At 35.0% G+C, this 22,591-nt stretch overlaps 2 protein-coding genes across 4 annotated transcripts; one reads left to right on the plus strand and one right to left on the minus strand.

Annotated features, from left to right (window-relative positions):
• Window positions 1–7,510: 7,510 nt before the first annotated feature.
• Window positions 7,511–10,649, plus strand: LOC124941607 (protein TIC 21, chloroplastic-like). The gene is made up of 4 exons (XM_047481948.1): window positions 7,511–7,868; window positions 8,135–8,392; window positions 9,112–9,315; window positions 10,343–10,649. The coding sequence occupies exons 1-4, from the start codon at window positions 7,581–7,583 to the stop codon at window positions 10,454–10,456; spliced, it is 864 nt and encodes a 287-aa protein (XP_047337904.1). The 5' UTR covers window positions 7,511–7,580; the 3' UTR covers window positions 10,457–10,649.
• A 1,851-nt stretch (window positions 10,650–12,500) lies between these two features.
• LOC124942708 (pentatricopeptide repeat-containing protein At5g47360) lies at window positions 12,501–15,667 on the minus strand. 3 transcript variants are annotated; one of them, XR_007099731.1, is made up of 3 exons: window positions 15,514–15,667; window positions 12,804–14,499; window positions 12,501–12,692 (listed from the first exon to the last, which is right to left on the minus strand). XR_007099731.1 is itself a non-coding variant. In XM_047483257.1 (2 exons), the coding sequence occupies exon 2, from the start codon at window positions 14,395–14,397 to the stop codon at window positions 12,946–12,948; it is 1,452 nt and encodes a 483-aa protein (XP_047339213.1). In that variant the 5' UTR covers window positions 14,398–14,499; window positions 15,514–15,667; the 3' UTR covers window positions 12,716–12,945. The 3 variants fall into 3 exon arrangements, 1 of the variants encoding a protein (XP_047339213.1); XR_007099732.1 differs by having other exon boundaries at window positions 12,501–12,695; XM_047483257.1 differs by lacking the exon at window positions 12,501–12,692 and having other exon boundaries at window positions 12,716–14,499.
• Between the last annotated feature and the right edge of the window lie 6,924 nt (window positions 15,668–22,591).

Genomic DNA, 22,591 nt, shown 5'->3' on the forward strand with positions numbered 1-22,591 from the left:
TCTCCTTTGGCTAGATGATTTGAGGTTTTTCTTTGAGGGATGAAATGTCAAAATGAGAAATATAAGTATCATGAAATATTCAAAATGGTATTTGAACTTTGTTTAGTAACAATGACATACTTAAACTATTGAATTGATTGAACATAATAAATCAATTATTTGATTGTTTGATTCTTATTCTTCTTCAATAAGTTTAATGGGAATCACAATCAGACATATACTTTAGTAAAGTTATGGTCTACTTTTCAATTTTATTAATTTGATTAATATATTTAAAATAAATTTTGTTTATTTAAAAACATTGATGGGTTGGAAATTTTGAGAAAATAATTTTATTTTATTTTAGTAAAATGTATTAATATATATTAATAAAATAAATATATATATTTTTTTAAATATATGATATTTTAATATTTTCATTATTAAATTAAATAAGGTAATGGATGAAAGTGTGGGATAAAATAAAATTTAATTATAATTAGTTTTTTTTATAAATTAATTTTTTTTAAATTAATTGAGAATTACATATAAAAAAATTAATTAATAAATAATATAAAATAAAATTTATAAAATTAGTAAGATGATTAGATATTAAATTGTAATACAAATTAAAATTTTTAATAAGATATAATAATCATACAATTTGTTATAGGGATACTAAAAAATTGAGTTCATAAACGATGATGGTTGAAATAAAATAAACTGAACAAATTAATGAAATAGTATCGAAAAAATCTCTATTAAATATTTTGAGTGCCAATTGAAATTATTCTTAAACGATGATTGGTAAGCAACTCTGAAAAAGTCTTGACAAATGATAAATGATCATCTACCTATATAATCTAAATGGTAAAAAACTCATACAAAATATGAGAGAACACATGTAAGAGGGCCTCCATATTAAAAATTAAATCAAATAACTTAGTATTGAAAACATGATAAAAAAAACTCCAAATCCGATCATTTAGTCTCTTTTGTGGCTAAAGAGGGGACGGACACGGACTTCAAAAAATATCACTAACACGGTTGGAAGATAACGACTCACCAAAGATTGAAAATATAAATTGTATCACAAAAATCCAGGATAAAAAAATTCAATTAAATAAGATGTGAGATGTCACATCAAACAAAATACAACACCAATTTAAATATGAACGGTGAAAAAAAAATACACTCCGATTCTAGAAAATTTATCGGACAAATAAGGAAAGACTTTTTAACTTTTTTAAAACTTTAACTTTCGTGTGTAGAGAGGAGAAAAAATAATATATATATATATATATATATATATATATATATATATATATATATATATATATAATATAGAATTATCTCTCAAATATGGAAGTAAAGTAAATAAATCAATTAGATTAATTGATTTACTAATTGATCGAGAATGAAATGTTATCAGTAGCAAATCAATTAGACTAATTGATTTGCTATTTGATTGAAGATTTGTTGTTAAATCAATTATATGATTTTATTGTTTTAATCATTTTCTTTTTTGTAAATCTAATTTTTACTATTTAAGCATTAGACGTCTTAGGTAAGAATCACAACCAATAAACTAGCAATACAATTTCTTTCTTCTCTTTATTTATTTTTCTACATTGTATCAGAGCAGGTTTTTCCTTCTTGAAGGAACATGTTCACAATTTTCCGATGCCTCCTCCAATGGTGGAAATAACCATTGGAGGAGAACTCAAATAATTCTATAATATCATATTTCTCTAAAATTATTTATCACAAATCCCAATGCGTTTTTTTCATAGTTTAGTCGAATCTGTATCGAGCATCGTCTTCGTGTCTCGACAGATTTATTTTTTCTCCTTTTTTTGTAAACATCGTCTTCATGTCTCGACAGATTTTTTCAACATTTCATCTATCCAAAAATTGTCATTTTTCACTTCAAGAGTTGAGCAAGATCCAAGAGCCAAGTACCAAGAACCAAAAGTCACTCTTCTAACTAAGTGAATCATGAATTTGAATCAGTCAAATTGAAAGAATGTCATCAACATTTCCATCTCCTCGACAACATCCTATCCACTCTCATAGCTATTCTCTCCACTCTCATAGTTGCTCAAGGTTTTTCCTATTAGGTGGTTAACATTCTCATCAAAGTTCTTTCTAAGTCGATTTGATAAAGTATGTCACAAGTTGGGCAATCTCAGCATTTATTACCCAACTTAAGGGGAGTGTAGAATTATCTCTCAAATATGGAAATCAGTAGCAAATTAATCAATTAGATTAATTGATTTACTAATTGACCGAGAATGAAATGTTATCAGTATCAAATCAATTAGACTAATTGATTTGCTATTTGATTGAAGATTTATTGTCAAATCAATTATATGATTTTATTGTTTTAATTATTTCATTTTCTGTAAATGTAATTTTTACTATTTAAGCACTAAACGTCTTAGGTAAGAATCACAACCAATAAACTAGAAATAAATTTCTCTCTTTTCTTTAAAATAAAGTAAAGAGAAAAATTTTATTGCTAGTTTATTTGGTTGTATTCTTACATAGGAAGTTTAATGCTTAAATAGTGAAAAATACATTTACAGAAAAGGAAATGATTTAAACGATAAAATCATATAATTGATTTGATAGCAAATCTCCAATAAATTAGTCTAATTAATTGATTTACTAATGACTTTCCATTCTCGGTCAGTTAGCAAATCAATAGTCTAATTGATTGATTTTCTACCGACTTTCCATATTTGAGGATAATTTACACTCCCCTCAAGTTGGGTAATAGATGTTAAGATTGTCCAATTTTCCATATACTTCTTCAAATCGACTTGGGAAGAGCTTTGATGAGATTGTTAACCGATGAAATGTGGATGAAACTGAGTTGGCTTGAAATGCCGGAGTGTCGCTAGATGACAGTGAAAAGGCTTGAAACACCGGAGTTTCACTTGAATTTGATGACAGCGAGTTGGCTTGAAACGCTAGAGTTTTGCTGGCAGTGAAAAGGCTTGAACGCCAAAGTTTCACTGGAATTTGATGACATCGAGTTGGCTTGAAACGTCGGAGTTTCATTGGATGTTGATGACATTCTTTCAATTTGTCTGATTCTAATTCATGATTCACTTAGTTAGAGGAGTGGATCTTGACACTTGGTACTTGGCTCTTGGGTCTTGGCTCTTGGCTTAGCTTTTGAAATAAAAAGTGATAATATAAAATACAATTTTGAAATAACGTCCCACTTGTTTAACATAGTGGTTTAACATAGTGGGTAATAAAATAAAGAAAAATAAAACTTAAGAAATATAAAATAATATAATCATTTTAGTTCTCCTCCAATGGTTATTTCCACCATTGGAGGAGGCATCGGAAGTTGTGAACAGGTTCCTTCAAGATGGAAAAACTTGTTCTGATACCATGTAGAAAAATAAAAAAAAGAGAAAATTTATTTCTAGTTTATTGGTTGTGATTCTTACATAAGACGTGTAGTGCTTAAATAGTAAAAATTACATTTGCAGAAAAGGAAATGATTAAAACAATAAAATCATATAATTGATTTGACAGAAAATCTTCAATCAAATAGCAAATCAATTAGTCTAATTGATTTGCTACTGATAACATTTAATTCTCGGTCAATTAGTAAATCAATTAATCTAATCGATTAATTTGTTAATAACTTCCATATTTGAGAGATAATTCTACAATATATATATATATATATATATATATATATATTTGATACTTTTATTTGAATATTAGTATACAATTGGTCAGTTGTTTTGACTAAGAGTGTAAGCGGTTCGGTTTGGTCGGTTTATTCCCCAAAATGCACGTTCAAATCGTTGTCGTCAATTTACCAAATTTGAAACTATTGATTTAGTCGGTTTGATCGATTTAAAGAACGATTAAATTTTAACATATCCTTAATACATTTTCAATATTGGATTCTCAATAACCTACTGTTAAGAATAATTAGGGTGATTAGTATGTGTTAAGTATTTATATTAAGGCCCATATATATTAAGTCCAACATTAAGGTTTAGGGTTTCTTATATATAGTTGTCTCCAACTATTGGAGAGGCACAACTTCTGAAATCTTTTTATTCGTAACTCGGTATTAGAGTCATGAAATTAGGGTTAGGGTTTCTTTTTTGTTTTTTCCTTCATCTCTAATTGTTATTGGGATTTTTCTTGAGGTGCCTTGCATTAATTTTCCATGTTTGAATGAGGTCAACCCAGTTCCAAATATAGTGATGGTGTTACTAGTCAGGGATATCATTTAAACTCGTCCATCGTTCTTATCCCCGTGAAATTGGATGGATCGAATTATCTTGCATGATCGCAAGCTTGTTTACTTTCGATTCAAGTCAATATAATGCATAAATTCATTAATGGAGAGTCTAAGAAACCTAAGGATAATGATCTGAAATTGGATGATTGAGAATCAGACAATGCCATGGTGAAACGTGGCTCTTTAATTCTATGGAACCAAATATTCAGAAGAGCTAATTATTTATCGTCATTGCTCAAGAAATTTGGAGCTTGATAACTAAGACATACTCCAATGCTAGAAATTGTTCAAAAGTTTATGTGATTCGAAAGAGAGTTCAGGAGACAATACAGGGTAACAAGACACTATCGGAGTACTATTTTAAGTTGATAGGGTTATGGACGGAGCTAGATCATTATCGTATCTTCAGAGTAGAATGTACGAAAGATGTAGAGGCCTATCAAAGGATTGTAGAAAAAACCGTCTGATTGACTTCCTAATTGGCCTAGATATCTACTATGATCTCATTAAGACAGAATTGATCGGGAAAGTTCCACTCCATGATGTTCTAACTGCCCATGCTCATATTCAGGGGGAGGAGACTCGACGATATACTATGGTTCTTTAATTAGACATTATGATCGTTCCGCTCTTGTTGTTACCCCTATTCCTACTACCGCCCCATCAATAGTACTTTCCTTTGTTGATAAGTGTCCATATGTGCGTGATCCCTGTTAGAAGATAAGACATACTCGTGATAGGTTCTTCCTCCTACATCCTCACCTTCGTGGCCTTGGTCGGGGGTTGCGGCCATGGATGGACCTAGAAATTTAGAGGTGGGGTGGGCTTAAAAAAAATTTAAGGTGAGCTTAAATAAATAACGAGAAAATTTTGGATAAAATGAGTGAATAAAGGTAAGTTTTACAATTTTTTTAATAATTAGATAAACAAAACAGTGAATTATATTAAAAACTTTTACAAATTAGGGGTAATGGCACATTTTTACCGTAAAAAAAATTCGGGGTGGACTAACATAGATTTGTCCCTGGTCGCGGCCGAAGTCGTGATCTGGAGGACATTGTCAGCATAGTGCTCACCTATTAGTGGAGACACAGACTTCTGGTATGGACTCCTTCACTTGCAGTAGAGGCTCCTTTGACGGCTTTTGAGACGAGTGCTCTTCGTAACTTTTTAGCCAACTCTTCTACTCCTTTCACATCCTTTCATTTTGCCCATTCTGGTATAGCTTTCGCCTTAACATCCACACTGTTTTCTTTTAACGCTTGGATTATTGATTTAGGAGCCTCTGACCATATGGCAAATTCTTCTAGATTGTTTAGCTCTTATTTGTCTTAATATAATAATGTTCGGGTTGTAGACGGATCCCTTGTACCTATTCTAGGAAAATGGTATATTTAGCTTTTTCCAAATTACCTTTGAACTCTGTCTTACATTTTCCATAATTCACTTCAAATTTGTTATCTATTAAATGTATTACAGAGTCTCTCAATTGTTCAGTAACATTTTTCCATTCTCACTATATTTTTCAAGACATAGCAACCAGTTAGACGATTGGTGGGGGTAAAGTCTATAATGACTTATATGTCTTGGAGAATGTGCCTACTTCTTCACGGATGGTTCAACAAGTATCAACTAGCTCCCCGTTAGAGTCTTTGCATTCATGGCATAGACGTTGTGGTCATCCCTCATTTAGTGTATTAAAACATATTTTCTTACTTTAACTAGACAATGTAGTAGGTTTGACTTTATGTGTGAACCATGTGAACTTGCGAAAAATTCGTTCAAGTTATCCTATTAGTAATAAGAGGAGCATGACTCCATTTTTTGTTATTCATTCTAATGTTTGGGCCCATCTCGGGTTACTGGTTGTTTCGGTTATAGATGGTTTGTTACTTTTATTGATTTTCATACTCGCCTCACTTGAATTTACTTACTTCGTCACAAAAATGAAGTATTTGAATGCTTTAAATTATTTCATGCTATGATTCATATACAATTCCAAGTTGTCATACAGATCATACAAACTGACAATGGTATAGAGTATACTCAAAGAGATTTTGAGTCTTACTTATCCTCTCATGGCATTATGCATCTTACTACATGTGTCAAAACTTCTGAGAAAAATGGGACAGCAGAAAAAAGAATGGTCATCTTTTAGAGGTTGCTAGGTCTCTTATGTTTACTACGCATGTTCCTAGTTTTCTATGGGGAGATGCAGTTTTGACTGCATCATACTTAATTATCCGTCTTCCCTCTACTGTTCTCAAGTTCAAGACTCCATCATCATTTCTCCCACATACTTCAAAACATCCTCTCCCACTTCGTGTATTTGGATGTGTCTTCTTTGTTCATAACTTTGCTTCATTGCGTGGAAAGTTAGATCCTCGAGCTCTAAAATGTGTCTTTATTTGTTATTCTACAACTCATAAAGTGTACAAATGTTATCATCCTCCCACTAAACGGATCTTTGTTAGTTATGATGTCACTTTTTGAGAGTCGACTCATTACTACACCTCCAACTCATATTTATCCCTTTAAGGGGAGAGTTTAGAAAAAGAAGAAATAAACATGAAGCTTTCTTCGATTCTCATCTTTGTCAAAGAGAACATAAAGAGTCAGACCCTCTTCCTTTTTCAAGATAGGAGGAGAGGGAATCACATTCTAGTGGAGAATCAGGTTTGACACTCGGTAGACTTAATGGACCGAATTTGTTGACATACTCACAAAAACAACATGAAGATGTTATATTGCCCTCTCAATTGTCTAATCCAAAAACTAGTTCCATAGTTGCTTAGAGTTTAATGACAAATATTGACACACGTTTTAGACATAATATCGTTAGATTATATTCTCTAATAGTGTTATCACATTTTTACTCAAAGATAATATTGTGGATAATTATAGATAAATTTAATTATATATCATAGTTTGGGTCAAATTTAGCCTTAGATTAATTTAAAAGACTAAATAAAATAATTTAATTTTTTTAATAAATAATATATATAAAGATAAATAAAAATAAAATAAAATAAAAGGTGAACGAATAAATTCCTCCCCAAATAATAAATATAAAATTTAAGAATATTATACAAGTCCAAAGTTTAACTATCCATGATTGAAATTTCTAAATTTTATGTTAAACCAAATAAAAAAAAAAAAAGTGTATATTTAACTGTTTTCCCTTTTAATTTAATAGTGTCACAAATATGAAAAGGTAAATAAAAATGCTTTTATTTTGTTTTTCCTAAGAAGTAAGACATACTTGAAAAACAGAAGAAATTAACTTGAATTTTAGAAAGAAAAATCCAGATTCTTTGCTATGCAATCCTTACTGCATCCGGCAGCTCTGTCGGGCGGCGCCTTGACGGCGACGATGTCATCGGCGGCGCCGAAATTGTTCACGCCCCACCTCAAGCAGACGTCGAAGCTATCCATGCGGGTATCTGGCACCGTCAATCTCTCATCATCTCACTCCTCATTTTGTTCTCTATCGACTTTGTTATCTTGTACTCCTCTCATCAAACGAAGAACATCTCTCGCATCCACGCCGATTTGTTCTTATCAGTCTCCTATAAATGATGATCTTGAAAAGGCCAAACTTGCTCAGGTATGCATTCTGTCTTATCCAGATCTGATCAAACCATTTGAATTAAACCTAGTTGCATTTTGGATGAGGATTTCCATTGATATATGGGTTTTTTTTTGTTTGTTTAATTTTGCTCATTTGAACTGAAATTTATAAGAATGTGATGTTCTTGCAACTAGCTTTAACATGCATTTAAATGCAATATGATGAATTGTCTTGAATATAATGATGAGTACAAATTGTGGGCTTTGAACTTATTGTTTTGTTGTTCTGAATTGTAAATGCAGGTTTCAAAGAGGTTACTAGCTACTTCAGCAAACTTCAAGAGATTTGGAAGTTTAGGATTCTGGGGACAGCTTACTTGCACAATTGTGTCTGCTGTAATTCTATCATTTTCTGTTGTTGTAACAGGGCAGATCACATCACCTACTACCTTCTATCTTAATGCTGCTGGTATTGCTGCTGGATTTATTTCTATATTTTGGTCGTTCGGTTACATCCGACTATCTGAAAAGCTTCGAAAAACTGCCAACCAACCTTCCAAGGTACATCATTTATCATTAATTGTTAGATTATCTGTTCTTATTTTTTAAACATTGAGACTTTCATGAAGACTGCAGCAAATGTGAAAGTCACATCACTTTAGAAATGATACAACAGTTAGTTGAATGAAAATGAAAAACGGAGACAAAGTTAAGGAAATTAAAAACAAGGTTAGAAAGTAACACGACTTACTCCTCAAGTCAAAGTTTACAAAATTCACAAGACAAAACTCACACTCCCTTCGTCCAAGTGTGTTGTTTCTACTAACGTGAAACTGGATAAAGTTCTCCTCTGATTGAAAGAGTGGAATGATGATATCATTGCATTTACGTGCCCCCCTTTGATTTGCTGATTTCCTTTTTTCTTCGATGAGTTTTGAGACCTGTTTGTTCTTTATACTGTTTTAAATTGCTTTAATTGGATTTAGAGGTTTCTTCCTATTGGGTATTTGATAGTAGGTAAAACTTATTTTGTTGCACGACCAACCCCCCATGTAGTTCAAGTGGTAGTAGTCTTAAACTTAAGAAGTTGAGGTATCAAGTTTGATTCCTATTGAAAGTACCTTGATTGAAGTAGGTCATGACAGTGAGATCATGTCCTAACTTCCTCCTAGGAAAACAATTCTGATAATAAAAAATGGGCACGACTCAAATACGATGATCTCTATTACATTAAACTTGTTGATTTTGGTTTAATTTTGAAAATTATTGTTACCTTTCAGGCTCCTCCTCGTGCTGAGGTTGTGCAAAGTTTGAAAAATGGCATACTGTTGAACCTTCTTGGGATGGGTGCTGCTATATTAGGCATGATGGCCACAGTAGGGTCGTTGGTTGCAAAATCTCTCACTTCTTCAGCTAATCCTTTTGGCCAGGGTATCTCACCTGGATACAAACCCGTCCTTGCATTGGATGTTTTCTTGGTTCAGGTATCTATTTTCTTTAATCAGCATCATCTATTTTACCATTCACTTAATATAGGAATAGTTCAAAGTTTACCTCTTTACTAAGATTGGGTGATGAACACGTTTAGTACATTTATGAAGTTCACTATGGACCCATTATGATGTATTGGAGAAAACTGAAAATAAAATGTTGAATAATAAAAAACGAATTTTAAGTTTCAAATGAGTTAAGTATCTCTAAAATAATTTTTAGATACTTGATATGTAAGTTGAGTTAATAAAATATGGAACTAATGGCTGAAAAGTACTTAATAACTATTTTACCCTTATAATGACGTAAGTTGATTAAGTTTCAGAGTTAAAGTTGTCTTTCATATGTTTTTACTAGATTACCGAGTTAAGTCAATTCAAAGTTTATTGAATTGAGCCAGATTTAGTTAAATCTTAATAATTAAGTATTAATTATCAAATAAACATCATTTAGATTAAGTGATAAAAAATTTACCCCATCGGAATGGCTTGTTGGAAAGAGTCGATCTAAGAGACCAAAAAAGTCATGGGTTCGAATCCCACCGGAAGCTTTGAATGAAAGCAGGGTCATGGCGTTGTAGTGTCATGCTAGTTCTTCTTACAAAAAAAAATGACTTATGAAACACCGATAAGGGCTATGTTTGGTTCTGGCAATGGGACTGTGTTCCAACTCTTAATCCTTTGTTTGTTTGGTAACGTAAAATATGGAATTGAAATTATAGTTCCAATGGAATTAAATGTATGATTTCTCCAATATAATAATTGAATTCTAATTGTTCTAATTGTAGGCATCTAATTTATCTTCTTGTCTACAGATGAGATGACAAACAACCAATAAATTTCTTAGTTAACTTCTCTACATTTAATTTTCAAACATAATCCACACACATTCCTGGACCCATAATTTTTGTATTTAGGTATTTTCAAATGGGGCCATAATGTATTGTGTTTTAAGATATGCATATTCCATATAAGTCATCCAAATCATAATTGATAGCTTTGTGTGCTAACTTTTGTGCAGGCCTCTGCAAATACGATACTTTCTCATTTCCTGGGGCTGGTTTTCTCACTTGAGTTGTTACGTTCCGTAACATTATCTCCATCAGATAGTACGCCTATTCCAGGAGCTGTGTGAGAAACTGTGTCCAAATGAATTTCAATATAGTCTCTAGATTTACTTATGCTTGCTTCCCTCTTAATATAGAGGCTTCTCATTGTGGTAACTAACTAACTAGCTATGATTCTTAGCTGCACTGATTTTTGTATTGACAAAAGTTTTGGATTACAAAATCTCTAGCAATGGTTCATTATTGTTTGGATTTTTATTATTTTTTGCTGCAAACATTAGCTACATATTATTAATGATTGAAAATCTGAAGTGTGGATGGTGTGCTAGTGAGATTCAATGAAAGAGGTTCATCAAAGTGTTGGCTGTCTAGCATTCCCTCATGCTTGGTGGCGCCAAGAGGCATGAAAATAACAAAAGGAGTTGGTTTGAAGTAATTGATTTTTTACTCTTTGATCATTGAATAATCTGAAGTGGTATGATGAAGGTGGGTCAGAATCGGTCCTAAGTTAATGCAACTTATGCATTAACATAGGGTCAGGTCTCACCTCTTAAAGTTTGAACCTTTCACATTTACCACTAAACTTATATAAACTTATAAAATGGAGGCAAAGGTGGAGAAATTTGAAAACAAGGAGACGATAAGTTTGATGGATATTTGTTTGTTGTGATCGGTTTTTATTGTCTAAAATGAGAAAAATAGTAAGAGTTAAATGTTAATTTAATTTAACAATAGATTTTTTTAATAATGTTAAATTAATATAAGAAAATTATCTTAAATAATGTTTTGTCTTCGTATTGTTTGGTTAAGTTCGAATTTTGCAGTTTAATAGGTTCATTTGCACATTAAAATAAAATATATACTACAGTAGGATGATATGCTATTAAATATATTTAAAAATATAAATATTTGAAAATTTATTCATAAATATATTTATTAAATCATTAAATTTATTAGATCTAATTATGTTTAAGGTGATATGCTATTAAATACATGACAAGTATACACTACAGTACTTTTCTTTAATAGGTCAACTGGGTTATTCTTTGTTACATACGATACAAAAAAAATTGAGACTAAATTGTTTTATATCAGTTTGTGAGAATTTTGAACCGTCCTTTCAATCATAGTTACAATCCCTAATAAAATGGAATATCCTAGTTACATAAAAGGGTCTTCCCAAAAATATGGAAGTAAGTTATCTTGAAAACACAATGCAAACCATAATGTACATTTCAACATAACCATGGATTTGCAAAACACATTTAAATAGTGATCAAAAGGGCTGACCTTCGTCATCACTTTTCAGCTTTGGAAGCCGCTCTAGAGTTCGACCTGCCATTGTCAATTGGGAAATGGGTTAAGTTCGTAAAACCAAACCAATTTGCTGAGAATTCAACTTGAGACTCATAGTTAACCCTTTAGGGTAGTTCAAGTTGCAATAGTTGTCTAAGAAACCAAAATCACGGATTTGTTGCCCTTAAGTCTAACTCTATTGCCAAAATAAACATACATGACAATTTTTAAGAATCATAAAAATAAAAACAAAAACAGTTAAATAAAGACAAGAAATTGAATCTAGTGACAGCCATGATTGGGGTGGTCTTCAACCAAATGCATATTATCATGCTCTGCAGGAAAATTGTGTATTTCTTGATACAACATAGAAAGGACAGGAAATTGAACATTATCATATTAACTGGAAAAAAATGTATGAATGAAACAACCTAATTAATCATGTGAAACCAATTTATAGAATATAATGTCCTCAATGAAAATACAGTCCCAACAAAGGAGAATATTGACTATTTTCTCATGTCAACATCATATAATAAATAGAAACTCATAGGTGTAAAACCAAATTAAATTGGAGAAAGGAAGAGATAAGACTATAACATACAAGTAAATTGAAAATGACCAATATTCAATCATTATAAAGTCCCAAACGATACCAAGAGATGGGATATTTAGAGAACTGAACACAAGAACAATTCTATGTTAACTAAATATTTAGTACTTGTCCTACTACAATTGATAAATCTGAAATAACATACAAGTACTAAATAATTTGAAATAAATACTTTTTCTTTGTTGCATTAAGAAATCACAAGGGAAAATAATAAAGAATTAGAACATTCAAAAAGACAAAAAGTGTATAGACACTAAGCAAAAAAACTAACCTAAAGACGATCAGCATCAACTTGCCGTAACCAATCCACGCCTCCCAGAAATCAACAATCAGGATCAGAATCACCTAGTAAACTAATATGTCTGCTGATTCTTCTTCTCTAAGAAACAGAGGATCTGCTAGCCATTTTGATGCCCAATTAATTTGAAATACTAGATTAAACATAATCTTAAGATAATAAATTTAACAAAAATAGATATCATTTATCTTCAATGATAAAAAAAAACCTTATTAGTTCGTCTTTTAGTATTTTTGCATGACAGTCAGCTCAAAAATGAATAGTCACAGCCTTGAAGGTCTATAACCTGATAAGTACTTCCGAGTTGCAATCTGTTGCTCAATTTTGCTTGTATTTTATATGGAGAAATCCTATTGAGACTCTTCATTTAATTTTAGAAATGATTGTAGCTCTTTTGACCCATTTCTCTTCAGATTCTCCACAATATAAGGATCAAGGGGTCTCTTAAGATGAACTTTTCTATCTGCCATTGACTTTGCAAATTTTTCTACTTGTACCAAATTACTTTCTTTGATTAAACCCGCCAAAAGAAGTGAGTAAATGTCTGTGTCAATGGAAGGGAGGAAGAAACCTAACTTCTCGATTTCATTCCATAAATAAAATCCATCTAAATACCTACTCTCGAAGCAAAGATTCTTTATCATCAAACTGGCAGCCAAACCATCAGGTATCACTTTAGCAACAATCATGTTTCTAAAAACCTTCTCCGCCTCTTCAATTCTTCTCATCCTCAATAATATTATAACAAGAGAACTATAACATTCACCAAACGAAACATATCCCCCAGCAACAACTCTATCAATCATCTTAATGGCTTTCTCAAGACATCCTTCATCACATAATCCCTGAATCAGTGAAACAACTGTAACCCTATTCGGAAAACATCCCTTAGCCTCCATCCGATCCAAAATGGCCAACGCTTCTGTAGATTTACCCTTCTCACATAATCTCTGAATCACGGAAGTGTAGGTAACGACATTTGGGCTACAATCACCTCCCTCTTTCTCCATACTTTCCAACAATTTCAAGCCACTTTCCATACTCCCATTAAGACAAAATCCATCGAGAAGAGCAGAATAAACAACAGTATTAGGTTTACAACCATGTTCACTCATCGCTTCAAACAACTTACAAGCCTTCTCCAGCTCTCGAATATCGCAGAACCCTTTGATCATCGCAACATACATTGACATGTCGGGATGAAGACCCAACAACATCATTTCATTCATTAAATCAGATGCCATATCCATTCCACCTTTACTACAGTATAGTCTTATGACAACATTGTACATTGTCATGTCAGGCTGACAATTGAACTCTTCCTTCATCTGTTTCAATATCCTCAAACCGGTCTCTGCAAGATCTGCCTCTCTACATAAGTTCAGAATCACCTTGAAAATTTTGATACTTAATGTATAACCATCAAGCTTATATGCGTCTATCACATGAGTGATTAATACTGGATCTGTCTTAACATCCAACAATTTGCAGGCTTGACGGTAAACATAAGAACTGTGTTTGTAACCTGGACGATGACCAGACCAAATGAAGAACCTGAGTCCAGAAATATGTTGCTGAGCAAGAACAGATCTTCGTAGGACCTCAATGACGGTAGATGCATCAAGCTCGGTCTTAACAGAATTTAGAGATGCCTCCAAATTTGAGTCATTCTTCTGCAAGTGGGTCCAGTAGTTGTCTGCAAATGAACTGGTAGTGAATGCAAGGGAAGTTGTAATTGAAAAGTAAGGCTTTCGGCGAGAAATTGAGTCTGCGAGAAGCCTAGAGAGGGAAGAAACAGACATGCTTCGGTTTTGTGAATCTATTGCCGGATTCCTGGAAAACTCACTTTCTTCCAATAATTTCTAGACCACTACATCAAAGCTGAAAATTATTGACTGCATATACTGTTACAAAGCAAGAAAATGGTGTGAGTAAATGTTTTTATAAACTAAAGAGCTGCAGCCAGAAAAATTCAGTAAAAGTGACGATAAAAAACGATTATATAAAGAAAATGTCGTGGCCAAGAGAGTATAGAAACTGAACGAACTAAGATCAAGGTCACGGTCATGTTATTGCCATTTGTTAGCCAATGTTACTGTCAACAACAGAGGAGAAGAAGAAGAAAGAATGCTGGAAATTTCAGCAAATAAATATGAGGCAACAGAGAAGATGAATGTTGGAGGCAGCAGAAAAGATGAAGCTGGAAACTTCAGTAATTTTAAACTTATTCCTAATGAAACAAGGATTCACCATCATCCCGCACTCTCTTAGTAATTAGGATGTATCAAACATTTTCCAATCAGTCAAATGACATTTCATATGAATATCATATCATTACAGTATTCATAGCATCCAAACATCAATATGTTCAATCTAGCTTAGAATGCCGAAATGAACTGGCGATAATACATCGATCAACCATTATCCAACAATCCCATTATTCAAACAAATAGTTAACTGAACTAAAATCAAGCAAACATACGAGTATATTGTCATCAAAGTCATCAAAACATGCTCAATCATCAACTCAATGCATTTACAAGCACATTTATTAGATTTCATCAAAGTTTAGCAATAATGCATGAACAGCACGTCAAGTCAAGTATTCAAGCACATTTCATGTTCATTTGCATTTTCATCAATATCTCATGAATTCAACAAGTCTTGATGATGCAACCAAATTTCAACATTTAAATCATGCATCAATTTCAATCAATTGCATTAACCCTTTTCAACACAATCAAAAAGAAACTAAACTAAGTTTCTGAAATTTCAGTTAGTCGCTTAGATCTCTAACTTAATCTTATGGGTTTTTAACTGACCTCACTGTCTGATTCCAGTCTAAAATCCAACCTTTTAAATAATAATAAAAACTTACAGGAAGTAAAACAACGGCGATAAACAGAGGATTGCAGTACCTTTCCGAAGCAGATAGGAAGAAAAATGGCCGGTAATGATGATAAGGGATGTCTAATATGTAAATATCTTAAATTCAATGGCAGTTTTTAACATTGCCGCCATTAATACAGAGCTTCCAAGGTCTTTAGTGAGGAAGAAGAAGAGGATGTCGGAGGTCTGTGTGTGTAGGTTCAAATTTAGGGTTTTTTCTTTTATAAATTAAACATATAGATGATGTGGCACTGACATTTCAAATAACCCAATGTCAAATTTATTAAATAAGAAAAATATATCAAAGCTTTCCCGTCTTTCTAGTTTATAATAGATGAAGATTACTTAACTTTTCTAGGCTTAGCTAGGGAAATTTGAGGAAATGACCCCAAAATAGGGCCAAATAGCCGATGGTGCGGGCCCAAGATTTTTATAGCGCTGGTGACCCCCAAACATTTTTCTGCCGAAAATACCCCCGTTGCGTCACGCACCCTCCCGTTGCGTGACGCACCTGAGGGCATTGTGAAAAGTCCACAATGCCCTTACTATATAAGGAAAAAAATATCAGTTCTTTTCATTCTTTCTTTCTTCTTCTCTTTCTTCACTTCCCTTCTCCTCCTTCTCTCTAAAAAACCCAACCACCGACCGACGAAGACGACGGCTGAATCCTCTCTTCCTTCACCATGTCTCTTTCTGCTGCTACAGGTATTCTTCTCCTTCTTCATTTATCGCTTGGATTGCTTTGGTTGTTAGGCTGTAGTGATTAGGGAATGAGCAGGTGGAATGCCACCGTCGCGGCGGAAACCGGGTGCGTAACGCAGTTGCGTCACGTAGTTGCGTAACGCAGTTGCGTCACGTAGTTGCGTTACGCAGATGCGTAACGCACCCCAGACCATTTATAACTATTACTTGCATTTCATTGTTACGGTGTCTCTCGATTGATACTATAATTTTTTCAATTGCAGCTGAAGTATTTGCTGACGTATTTGTTGTGTACAATGGAGAGTGGCAAATTGCAGCCAATGGTACCAGGTCTTTCTCTGCACAATCATGCAAAACCATGGATATACCTCAATGTACTACATTTGCTCAATTAGTTGATACAATCTATGAGACGATTAACGTGCAAAAGTCTGCATATGATTTAGTGATTAAAGTCATGTATGATCCTTCTGCAAAACTTCCCCCTGTTGTTATTGAGGGAGATAAAGATGTGGGCATGTATTTATCACGGTTGATATCGGGTCGAAGTTCGTCGTCTTCGTCACCACTTTGTGTCTCATTAGTAGAGAAGTACCCAAGTCAAGATACTACACTACCAATCATTACTCAAAAAAGTATACCCGGCGTAGTTTCTCGAGTTGTTTCTCAACAGATTTTATTTGAAAGTGATAATGAAGGAGGAGGAGAAGAAGATGAACGGGCTCATCATGAACTGATTAATCATGAACGCGTTATTGACTTTAATTATGAACGGGTTAGTGATTTCCAAGCTACTACTAGTCCTGCATCAGCAGTTGCACGCACGCCGCACCGGTCAATACCTACACCAATGGGTACACCATCTAGTGCAAGAGCAATGGGTACACCATCTAGTGCAAGAGCGTCAATGGGTACACCATCTAGTGCAAGAGCGTCAATGGGTACACCATCTAGTGCAAGAGCGTCAATGGGTACACCATCTAGTGCAAGAGCGTCAATGGGTACACCATCGACAGACCCTACAGACGTATCACCGACAGACCCTTCATTTGCATTGGCGTTAACTAGTGAAACCGTATTGGAAGTCGGTACGTTATTTGATACTAAAAAAGAACTTCAACTGACGCTATATAAATATGCGATGACTTATCATTTTGAATTCAAAGTGAAAAAGTCTCGAAAACATCTTTGGTTTGTGAAATGTATGGATGAGACATGCAAGTGGAGCTTACGTGCTGTGAAAGGTAAGTTTTCCGAGATGTTTGAGATTCGGAAATTCAATCGACAACACTCATGCTCAGTTTTGTCGAGGCCGGAAAAAAAAATGCAAACACCGGCATGGGTTATTGGGCAGTGCATGAAGGGTAAGTACATGGACCATCACCATAACCACTTGCCTAAAAAAATAATTGAAGACATGCAGTCAGATTATGGGATGTTTTTGACTTATAATAAGGCTTGGAGGGCAAGGGAAACGGCTTTAACGGCGGTGCGAGGAACGGTAGAGGATTCCTATGGAAAATTGCCTTCATACCTATACATGTTGGAGAAGAATAATCCGGGTACCATAACAGATATTCAGACAGACGAGCACGGGCACTTCAAATATATGTTCATGTCTCTAGGCCTCTCAATTAGGGGTTTCAAAGCCTTCTGTCGTCCCGTATTGTGTGTTGATGCAAGTTTTCTCAAGCACAAGGTGGGAGGTCAACTATTGGTGGCTGTTGCATTGGATGTCAATGAGCAACTGTATCCTGTTGCATTTGGCGTTGTTGATTCAGAGAATAATAACTCGTGGACTTATTTCATGCAAAAACTTAGAGAAGCAATTGGATTAGTTGATGATCTCGTCTTCGTATCCGATAGACACCCAAGTATAGCCAATGCCTTGTGTGCTGTTTTTCCAGAAGCAGACCACGGTGCGTGCACATATCACATAAAGATGAATATTAATGCCAAATTCAAAACTGATAATTGTCATGTCGAGTTTGATTTGGCTTCTCGTGCGTACACTATCCCCCAATTTAATCGGTTTTTTTGACAAGATCAGGGTTAAAGATCATAGGATTGCTGCCTATTTGGAAGAGATTGGGTTTCAAAGATGGAGTAGAGCATATTTCCCCGGTAAACGATACAATCAACTCACAAGCAATTATGCAGAGAGTTTGAATAGTCAGTGCAGGGAAGCCAGAAAGTATCCAATTTCAGCAATGCTTGAGTTTTTAAGAACAACATTACAATGGTGGTTTAATGATAGAAGAGAAAAAGCGTCCAACCACCAAGAATTTTTATCTCCAACGTATGAAAAGTTATTATGTGATGGTTTTGAGAAAGCAAGATTCTATACCGTATCATCCCTTAACCGATTTGAGTTGTATGTGCATGATAATGAGGCACATTATAAAGTCAATTTGAAGGACAAGGACTGCACTTGTAGGGTATTTGAAGTCTCCGGTCTTCCTTGTACACATGCACTGGCTGCTGCCCGTCACAGGAATGTGGTTCCTTACGACTTATGCTCAAGGTATTTAATCGTTTTGAACTTATTTATTTAACCTATTTTTAATCGTTTTATTTTCCTTCTCATAGGTATTATACAACTGTATCTTGGTTGAATGCATATGCGGAGACATGTTATCCGGTTGGTGATGAAGAGAATTGGGATCTTCCCGATATTATCAAACAACGCGTGTGTCTAAAACCACCTGTGAAGGTTAAGAAAGGTCGGCCACAAACTAAACGTAGGACATCCCAATGTGAGGTCCGTAAGGTCCCGAGACGATGCAGTTCATGTGGAGGTCTAGGACATAATAGAGCAACATGCAAAACAGTGATGCCTGCACCGTCTACCGCAAGAGCAAGAGCATCATCTCAGCAGCATGAGCCCTCATCATCTCAGCAGCATGTGCCCTCATCATCTCAGCAGAATGAGCCATCATCATCTCAACTGTACGAGCCCTCATCTCAGCTCTACGAGCCATCAACTCAATCTTACGAGCCATTAGCTTAGAATGAACTTGTTAGTGTTGTGTTGTGGTGTTAATGTTGTTTTTCTAGACTTATTACCAAATGTCTTGTGTGGAGGTGTTAATGTTGTTTTTGCATCAAGGATTCAAGATTCAAGGATTCAGTAAAGTGTATTGTATTGTTAATGGTGTTAATGTTGTTTTCTGGTATTTTCTGGTGAATGTAATACAGGGACAGGGTTTTTCTACCAAGTGTTTTTCTAGACGCAGCTGCTTGACGCAGCTGCTTGACGAAACTGCTTGACGCAGCTGCTTGACGAAACTGCTTGACGCAGCTGCTTGACGAAACTGCTTGACGCAGCTGCTTGACGAAACTGCTTGACGCAGCTGCTTGACGAAACTGCTTGACGAAACATGGTTTACATTAGTGCAGAACCTATTACATTAGACATGATTTATATAACTGTGTACTTCAGGCATTTAATTAATTACAATAACATATATATCATAAACAACATTTTATATCATTAAATCAACCATATTACAAAGGTTTGAGATTAACATTAATAACCCCAAATTTGATATCAGTACAGTACAAAAGTTTCATAAATAACCTATGGATCTACAATACCATGAAATAACCTCACTGCCCACTTTTCTCTCCAAGCTTTCATCTCATTTGAGGTCACTTCTGATAGATTCAGACCTGCAGTCAAGTACTCAATATACATAAGTACAAATACACCACAATCTCCACTCTTTGTTGCTTTGGGAACTTCTGACTCTGGACGTCTTGTGTATGGCAAAACGGAATCAGGGTTGAGCATTGGAAATCGTTGTTTATCTTCAAGAGGCAATGCCTTGTCAAATATAACCGGAATCATTTGGCACATCGGTAGCACAAACTCATCAAGATTAGCATAACATCTAGGATCGCAGTCATATACGTCTACGCGCCATTGCTGTAGACGGACAACACAAAGTACCCAGTGGACGTCTTTGATGTTCAAAGGAATATATATATCATCGCATACTTTCCAACTATTCCTATACTTGCTTTCATCGCCCAAGAAGTATTCGAAAAAGTTTTCAATGTCAAACTCAATACGACTTTTGTTAAACGCAGCGTACTCAGCAGTGAACCTGGTGTGGAGCCAACAATCTCCAATAAAGAAGTTCTTCTTATATGTCTTTGGATATACCCAAGCTCTTCTTCTCAGAATGAAGCAACCTGCATCGATTTCCTACACAAGAGAAACACATTTAAAATACAATCTGCAAATCTAAAATTATTCTAACATAAATATTACTTACATCATCAGTCAGCCAGGTGAACCTTTTTAGCATTCTGCGAAATAATGCTTTATCACCTAATATAGTATGGAGCTCAATTTTGTTGTTGTCAGTGTTTGGATCTTTAAGCCATGTTTGCAATTGATGAAGAAGTTGATCGTCATATTTTAGAAGTGGATTGACGGTGATAGGATCTTTCAACTTGGGCTGTTTCAGATTGGGGTCGGTGAAATCTGGATCATTCTTCGGCCTCCTATTCCTTCGCGTGACCAATACGACTTTCTTAGGAAGAGGAGGAGGAGTATTCACTATTTCCAGTTCATCTTCGTCATTTTCGTCTTTCTTCTTCCCAACCTTCTTCTTAAAAGTCTTTTGAATCGGTTTTCTCTTCACTTCTTCTTTCTTCTCCACTTCTTCTTCAATCTCCCCTTCTTCTTTCTTCTCCCCTTCTTCTTTCTTCTCCACTTCTTCTTTCTTCTCCCCTTCTTCTTCAATCTCCCCTTCTTCTTTCTTCTCCCCTTCTTCAACAACGACCTCTTTCTCGACAACGGCCTCTTTCTCGACAACAGCCTCAACATTCTCTATCGGTTGAACAGCCTCAACATCCTCTTTCTCCCCTGGTAATTCAACATTGTCTTGCTCCAATTCAACATTATTAACCTTCTCATTCTCCTTTTTCTCCTCTTCTTCATCGAGAATGTCATTCAGACCAATGGCATTCTCATCTTCTTCGTCACGAATGTCAATCTGCTTTTCTTCCTCTTCTTCAACACGAATATGATTCTGCTTTTCTTCCTCTTCATTGTCACGATTGTCATTCAGACCGATGTCATTCTCCTTCTGCTCCTGCTACAAAAGTGAAAAGAATTTAAATTAAGGATGCGTCAAGCAGCTGCGTCAAGCAGCTGCGTCAAGCAGCTGCGTCAAGCAGCTGCGTGAAGCAGCTGCGTCAAGCAAGCAGCTGCGTCAAGCAGCCGCGTCAAATACATAAAGTAGTAAAAAACAGAAAGCTCTAACAGAATTACCTGGTTGGTGACATGGCTGGCGAACTGGCTGCTTAAACTGAGAATCATCTTTTCAAACCTCGTAAAGTAGATTTGTTGATTCAATTTGATGTCTCTTATGTCTCTCTTGATTTCTTCGACATCTTTCTTTATCTCCTCGACATCCTTCTTTATCACTTCGGCATCCTTTATCTGAACATGAGATGCCGGTGCAGGTTCACGTGGAGGTGATGATGGAGGTGTTGAAGTTGCGGATGGGGGAGTCATGTTACGCAGGCTACGACGCTTGATGGCTGCTTTGCTGGGGGGATATATCATCATATTCAACATTCCTCTTCCTCTTGGAAGGTTGGACAGTAGTAGGTTCTTCATCAACATCTTCATCATCATCATCTTCAGCAACATCTTCATCAGCCTTTCTCTTTTTTCCCCCATCAGTAACTCCCTCAAACAAATCATCGTATGAATTGTTAATGTGTTCAAAATCCTCCCCACTGTACAAACTCGTCTCCTCGGAGGACTCTTGCATCTTAGAAAACACAGCGCTGTTAAAGGCAGATTGCATCTCCTGAAATGTATTCTTCCTTTTCGATTGATACAACAGTATCCTTGGGCGAAAAGGGCCATCAACGTCTTTCCTTGTGGCGAATTTAGGGACCAAGTTTTGAATGATCTCATAGCTCCACACTTGTAGTGCTAGTACAAACCCATACACGTTATAAGCAAAGGAATTAGTAACTCCACTCCCTTTCCTGGACATATATACGGACCTGTGGTGTTTCATGTCCTAGTCAAGACCCCTCATGGTGAATCTAAAGGACACCTTCCCCCATGGAAATCGGAGGAAGTCTTCAACATCTTCAACCATATGGATGATTTTGAGATTTAAAAGCCGTTTTGGGTCATATGAGAAGAGGTACTGGTTAATCAAGCAGATCAACCCGATCTTCCATGCATCTTCCTTATCGGTGCATTTCATGAATATAGATTCCAAATCCATCATTCGAATTGACGTATTCCTTTTGAAATATTTTATCAGCAAGGGTGGACAACCTCGGCATTCATCTTTGTATTCAGGCAATCTGTCGAAGTTGAGGCCTGTAATCAATGCGTACTCTTTCAGACCAAAAGTATATTCCTCC

Source organism: Impatiens glandulifera, chromosome 6 (assembly GCF_907164915.1).
Source record: "Impatiens glandulifera chromosome 6, dImpGla2.1, whole genome shotgun sequence".
NCBI lineage: Eukaryota > Viridiplantae > Streptophyta > Magnoliopsida > Ericales > Balsaminaceae > Impatiens > Impatiens glandulifera.

What these genes read in the sequence shown, in the direction of transcription:
- LOC124941607 (XM_047481948.1), top strand. Translation starts at nt 7,581, where the DNA reads ATGCAATCCTTACTGCATCCGGCAGCTCTGTCGGGCGGCGCCTTGACG. An exon ending in AAAAGGCCAAACTTGCTCAG is followed by an intron (nt 7,869 to 8,134) that starts GTATGCATTCTG and finishes TTGTAAATGCAG; the next exon opens with GTTTCAAAGAGGTTACTAGC. An exon ending in TGGATGTTTTCTTGGTTCAG is followed by an intron (nt 9,316 to 10,342) that starts GTATCTATTTTC and finishes ACTTTTGTGCAG; the next exon opens with GCCTCTGCAAATACGATACT.
- LOC124942708 (XM_047483257.1), bottom strand. Translation starts at nt 14,397, where the DNA reads ATGTCTGTTTCTTCCCTCTCTAGGCTTCTCGCAGACTCAATTTCTCGC.